The sequence below is a fragment of the Borostomias antarcticus genome, assembly GCF_949987555.1.
Source record: "Borostomias antarcticus genome assembly, chromosome: 15".
Lineage (NCBI taxonomy): Eukaryota > Metazoa > Chordata > Actinopteri > Stomiiformes > Stomiidae > Borostomias > Borostomias antarcticus.
In genome coordinates this window covers 16,640,626-16,647,375 of record NC_140248.1, presented here as the reverse complement: position 1 = coordinate 16,647,375, position 6,750 = coordinate 16,640,626, and the positions used below count along the sequence as shown (strand labels likewise).

General features: G+C 43.4%; 1 protein-coding gene across 1 annotated transcript; it reads left to right on the top strand.

The window, feature by feature from the left end:
* The first annotated feature begins 1,185 nt into the window (after window positions 1-1,185).
* Window positions 1,186-3,108, top strand: LOC311318238 (proteasome subunit beta type-6-like). Its single transcript, XM_084449510.1, has 6 exons — window positions 1,186-1,314; window positions 1,612-1,679; window positions 1,787-1,918; window positions 2,059-2,188; window positions 2,579-2,723; window positions 2,888-3,108. The coding sequence occupies exons 1-6, from the start codon at window positions 1,222-1,224 to the stop codon at window positions 3,013-3,015; spliced, it is 696 nt and encodes a 231-aa protein (XP_084305636.1). The 5' UTR covers window positions 1,186-1,221; the 3' UTR covers window positions 3,016-3,108.
* The last annotated feature ends 3,642 nt before the right edge of the window (window positions 3,109-6,750 follow it).

Sequence of the window (6,750 nt, the reverse complement as noted above, 5' to 3'; positions counted from 1 at the left end):
AGGGCAGTTCCCCCACCTCAGCTAGCAAAGCAGGGATAGGAGTAGTCCTAAAGGCCCCACAGCAAAGCCTTAACGCCTTTGCCTGCAGAACGTCCAGCTTGGCGAGTCGATTTAGCCGTGCACCACTAGCCATGTTTCCATCCACTTGTCAATCGAATTATGTGAGGATCGCTAAAAATATGAATGCGAATAAAGCCGGTGAACATGCGTTTCCATCTAGAGCTTTAAATCGGATAAAGCATTTATAACAAAAGCCTTTTATCGAACAAGAGAAAATCCGATGAGATCGACAGTACAACAAAACATGGAGAAGCAGCATTCAGTTTTTATGCTCCACATATCTGGAACAAACTTCCAGAAAACTGCAGGTCTGCTGCAACTCTTGGTTCTTTTAAAACAAGCCTGAAGACTTTTCTTTTTGCCACTGCTTTCTAAGAGGAGCTATGTTTATCAGTATACTGCACTGTAACTTTTATTCCTGTATTCTATTTGTCCTGCTTTTTGTTTAAATGTCTATAATGACTTGCTTTTTGTTTTAATGCTTTTAATTTGTCCTGCCTTTTGTTTTAAATGTCTATAATGTCTTGCTTTTTGTTTTAATGCTTTTAATTTGTCCTGCCTTTTGTTTTAAATGTCTATAATGTCTTGCTTTTTGTTTTAATGCTTTTAATGTCTCATGTAAAGCACCTTGAATTGCCCTGTGGCTGAAATGTGCTATATAAATAAACTTGCCTTGCCTTGCCTTGCCTTGCCTTGCCTTGCCTTGCCTTGCCTACAAACTTTTTGTCGATTTTCATGACTTTTAATCGAATTTTACTGTTTCCATAAGGCATTTTTAATTCGATATAATTTAATTCGCATAAAACGTGTGGATGGAAACATAGCTTCTGTGTCGCACGTGAGCGATTTTGGGGTTCAATCATTGCTGTAGCGCCCCCGGTGGCCAGATGGGGGCCAGATTCAATTGTGTCCATTTAAGCGTTTTTGTGCAAAGCCACGCCCATCGCGCTTTCATCGTATTTTCATTGTCATTTTCAATGACCACATAGCTCAAGCTCGTGTTTCCCTGGTTACCTATGATGTGCTGGTTGCAGCTATATTTATAGGGTTCTACCCGTGTTGTCCACTAAGTGGCGACAGCGAGAACAAAGTGGTATTTGTTGTTCCAGTACACTGGTACATCGTGGAAGAAGAAGAAGATCTAACTAGATAACCTCAAACATGGCTGCATACATGTCAGCGAACCGGTCTGAAAATGCTTTTAGTACCAACGATTTGGTGCCAGAATGGACTCGAGAGGAAGTCAGCACAGGGGTGAGCGGACTGTGAATAATATTTTAGCTACGTGTTAAGTTAGGAACACATAAAAGTGTACGTGTTCTTTGCTGCTAGCTACCGAGCTTAACAATGAGGCTGCAGATATTGGTAGCGTTAGCTACAGTAGCTTTAGCCAACCACCAGCACGGTTTGCCAGCTAGCAACCTACAATTATCAAATTACACCGTTTGCTAAAAGCTATATTTAAAAATATGTATATAGTCCAGTGCATTGGGGCGAATGCGTAAAATACTTTATAGCTTCGTATTGATGTCCCATTATATTCAATTGCAGACAACCATAATGGCTGTGGAGTTCGATGGAGGTGTTGTGATGGGTGCCGACTCGAGAACAACAACAGGGTAGGCTACAGTACCGAACTGATTGATGTCTAAATGACAATCAAATTACAAGTGTGACCCATTACTGTTTTGTGTGTAATCAATCCCTCTTTTCCACCTCTGTGCAGGGCTTATATTGCCAACCGAGTTACTGACAAGCTGACTCCCATTCATGATCGCATCTTCTGCTGCCGTTCTGGGTCTGCTGCAGACACACAGGCTGTGGCTGATGCTGTCACCTATCAGCTGGGCTTTCACAGGTAACACACATACACACACAGGAATAGACGCAATGAAAACATCCCAGCAACTTTGATTGCATACCACATACGAGTTGTGGTACTGCAGCAGACACACACTGTGTGGAGAATAACTTCTTCCCATTCTTTGCATGCTGCAGTATTGAGCTGGATGAGCCCCCGCTGGTCCAAACAGCAGCGAACCTGTTCAAGCAGATGTGCTACCGATACCGAGAGGAGCTGATGGCTGGCATCATCGTGGCTGGCTGGGACCAGAGGAGGGGCGGACAGGTGGGGGCAAAGAATCACTATGCTCCACACAGGGGTTCAAACTCACTTTTTTGGCTTACCAGCCAACTGGCTGGTAAATGGAAAAAAACAGCCAGACAGATTTTTTTATATATTTATTTTTTTACCAGCCATTGGCTAGTATATAGAGTTAATTTTAAATCCCTGGCTCCACAGCTACAGGTGCATTTCAGAAAATTTGAATATTGTGGAAAAAGTCCATTATTTTCCATAATTTAATTCAAACAGTGAAACTTTCATGTATTCTAGATCCATTACACAAAGTGAAATATTTGTGTGAACTGGGTCTGGTGAAGCCAGGTTAATATTCTTCCACTGCCCTCTGGACATATGAAGTGAGTGACCCTCCCTTCCGTCCTCCCTCCTCCCCAGGTGTACACAGTGCCCATGGGAGGGATGCTGGTGAGGCAGCCAGTGTCAGTGGGTGGGTCCGGCAGCTCCTACATCTATGGCTTCATGGATTCCAACTACAAGACTGGGATGACTAAGGAGGAGTGTCTACGCTTCACTACACAGGGTGAGTAGAGAGATGCTGTCAAATGCAGTTGCTAGCGACCATATTGTTCTAACTGGTCCTATCCACACAGATCTTTACAAGTGTACAGTGGGATGGGCTTGTTGTTAATAGATCTGGCAGGACGTTAGAGTCCTAAACCATGACTTGTCCCATGCTTCCTGCAGCGCTGGCTCTGGCCATGGAGCGTGACGGCTCCAGCGGGGGTGTGGCCCGTCTGGCCGCCATCACAGAGGAGGGCGTGGAGAGACGCGTGGTTCTGGGAAACGAGCTGCCCAAATTCTCCAGCGCCTAGTCAGGCCGAAGGTCCTGTGCAGGGCAGACACTCCTTGTCCGTCCACAGAAGCCCCAAACCTAGTCCTGAAGTAGGCATGGTACTGAAAAGCCATGCGCATACGTTTCACATTTTTGTTTTGTAAAATGTAATCTGTTGTGTAATAAAGAATAATCTTGGATTTATTGGTGTCACTTCTACCTTTTTAAGTGAACAGCTGGCAAACTGCACACAAGGATATAAACACAAAGTCTGCTATCAAGAAACGGTGCCAGATGGCTGCTGTTTTAGTGAGCTGCAGAGTGGGGCTGTTTTAGTAAGAGACCCTGAGCATGTTCGAGTGAGTCATCCTGGAACAGTCCTGGGCTAGAATGAGAAAGAGGCATCTAGTTTAAAATATACCTGAGGGAGGTGTGTGTGAACACAGTTAATTTGCTAGTGTGAAAATACATTTGTGTGCATGCAAAAGTGTGAGATCCTCTGTGACCTGGTGATGTAGGTGATTCCTATATTCCTATGGTCCAATGTTCCCCAGCTCTATATAGCTCTACATAATGGGAACTTGAAAAAATGTTCCTATGTTCCACGGTACTATTTTCCCAGGGTCTACTATGTTCTCCAGCTCTATACATAAAATGGGAACTTAAAAACATGTTCCCTGTTTGTAGGGCTTATGTAGCCTATGGCATGTTCAGGGAACATAGGTGGAGATGAACCTGGAAATGACAGGATAAAACCATTTGAAAAGTTGAACTGGGGAACATAGGACACTGGGAATTTAGGACCCTGCGATAGACGCTCCGCTCCTGTCATGTTGCTCGCGTGCGAGTTTTTTTTTTTTGGCGGGTAGCAGCCATATTAGCGCTAGCTAACTAATGTTAACATTAACAATACATTTGTTTTTAATAAACCAATTCACCGGGGCGAATCACATAGATATATTTAGATAGATAGATATCTATGATATCAACTATGTAGCATTAAGGAGACGACGGAAGTCACGAGCCTGAGGTCAGATAGTCAGAGATGGTGGATCCTGATCCGTTCCTCCCCTTTGCCAAGTGAGTGAGTTATTTGGGTGAATTATGTGCTTTCGCACCTACCTTAGCTCGTATAGTCCGGTTGAATAGAACCGTGGTCCATGCAGGCGCCACTCTTGTCACTCGGTCTGTATTTCAGTAGTAATGTCAGCCCTGGTCCAGGTGATAGGCTAGGTTATACTATTCGGGGCTATACCCTGTGCTACCGCCCTGCCATCTACAGACAATATACAATATATTACTTCGTTTACTCACTGAAGTTAAGACGTTTTTCGAAAGATGAAAGAATATTCTCTGAGGTGGCTACAATTGTAGCCCCCCAGCTTTTATATAAAATCAACTTTTTGCACTTTGCTATTATGGTATCCACTGCACTAGCGATCGCGACGCTACTCACGTCAACTCTCATGTTGAATCTGTATCGGTTGTGGCTAGAAGGGATACAGCTATGCCCTGTGTAGAAGGCTAGTTCCCATAAATGCAGAGAGCAGTCAAACCGTAACCCCAACCCTACTCTTGACCCTAAATGGCCTTTGCGTTTATGGGAACTAGCCTTTGCCGGCCTTCTACACAGGCTTTAGCTGAATCCCTTCTAGCCAGGACCTTGGAGAGAGATCACGTGATTGGGGTCGAGAAGCCAGGCTAGCTGGACATCTGAACATATGTGCTATTTAAGTGCAAAAAAGTGCTTTTTATTTAAAAGGTGGAGTGCTGCAACTGTACCCAACTCGGATAAAAGGCTTTAATCTTTCGAAAAATGTCTTCACTTCTGTGAGTGATGGAATAATATTATCTGTAGATACGGTAATGCGGACCGAGTGAAAAAAGTCTTTGGCGCAATGAATGGTCCCTAGCACGGCAGTGTACTGGGGTATAGCCCCGAATAGGATACCACCCTGGACCAGGGCTATATCTACAGATACTATTATTTCATTACTCACTGAAGTAACAGTTTTCAAAAAATGAAAGCCTTCTCCCCTCAGATGTAGTTTTTGTTATAATTTTTTGCAATTCTCATTACATCCTGACAATAAACAGTAAGTTCTCTGACATTAAAATGAATTCCATAATCTGTGGAAGTCAGAGGACTGTAATAAGTGCATCCAGTGAGTTGCTAACTTGAAATGCTTAGATGGCTTGCTTGCCTGTCAACCTACGAACCTGCGAGTTTTCTGCCATTTTGGTGGAGTGGCTTTGGAGCGAGGCCTGAGAGGAGGGGCAGGGTTTTTGTTGGTTGCAAAATGTCTAACAGGAAATCACAAACCACATACTGCACCTTTAAGGTAAGAGTTAGGGGTCAGAGCATGGCACTAGAACAGTGACACGACCAATGAAATGAGTTTGGGGCGTGAACATTCCGTTGCCACCTACTGTAGTGTGTGACTCACAATGATCATATGACCACGGTCCTCATCAATCCTCAGGATGTCCAGGGTTGTGCATCGTCAGTGTTCGGAGAATGGACTTGTCCACCCTCAGCAACAATCAACTTGCCTTCAAGAGTGCAGAGAAGATATTTGGCACAGAGTGCTCTATCAGTCAGAGTGAGTGTCTCAATATGCACAACCAGCTACTCAATTGCCAATTAAAGTTGTCCCTAGCACTTGGTTTTCAAATCACTATCAATATTTGGGAATACACTGCATTATGCTAATATTTCTAATTTGGTCATTTAGCAGAGACTTTTATCCAACGTGACTTGTAATGTTTTTGAGCTAGTTTTGGGGTTAAGTACTGTGCCTTGCTCAAGGGTGCAACAGTAGGTAATGATTGTGAAGTGGTCTGGCCCGGTCTTGAACCGAAAACGCTTCGGTCACTGGTCAGATGCTTTGAACTACTGGACAGATGCTTTAACTGCTTCGTACTGTAATATACACTCACTGAGATCTGTTAATTTGTTGTTCAGTGATGAAGACTCTACAGAGCTTGACGGCCCTTTTCAGGCGCAGAGGTTCTCAAATAAACCTGGAGGGCAGGTGAGCTTGCAAACAACAAATCAAAGTCTGTTACTGGTGGTACAGTGGTGGGCCAGGCCAAGAAGACCATCGGTCTTTATTGTTTTATAATTTTTATTGCAAACATGTTAACATAACATATACAAATACCAAACACGAAGTCAGGAGTACAAACATTCTCAAGCAAAAATGCATTGGGCTTCAATTTTGAACAAAACAAATCTTGGCTTTTCCTTTGCCCACTTGTATTTATAATATTTGCCATACATAACAAGCAGATTAATCATAAATATAGTGTTAAAATCCAAATCCAAAACCAAAAACAAACAGAATCTCAATATATTTATTTCCTTGTTATTCCAAAGCAGACACATATGATGGAAAAAAGATAAATATAGGCCTACAATTAACCAGGATAGTAATACTTGCTTATGGAAGTTGGATAATCTAATGGGAATTTTATTCAGTTCAAAAAAACAAATTCAATGCCACCAACTCTTTCAAAAATAATATTTGGAATAATAGTCCAGATTTGATCCTTGAATTGGATAAAAGACCTACATCTTAAGATGTGTTTGATATGCAGGTTGGTGCAGCCAGGGTAGAATTGTCTCCGGCTGCACAAAGAGGCCGAGGACGGAAGCATCTGAGAGCGAAGCATCTCCCGTCTCCTGCTGAGCTGATGGGCCAGAGGAGGAGAGGGAGGAGCGCGGCGCAGGGGAGCCGTGTGCTGCAGCCCAGAGAGTCGGCAGTGCTGCAGC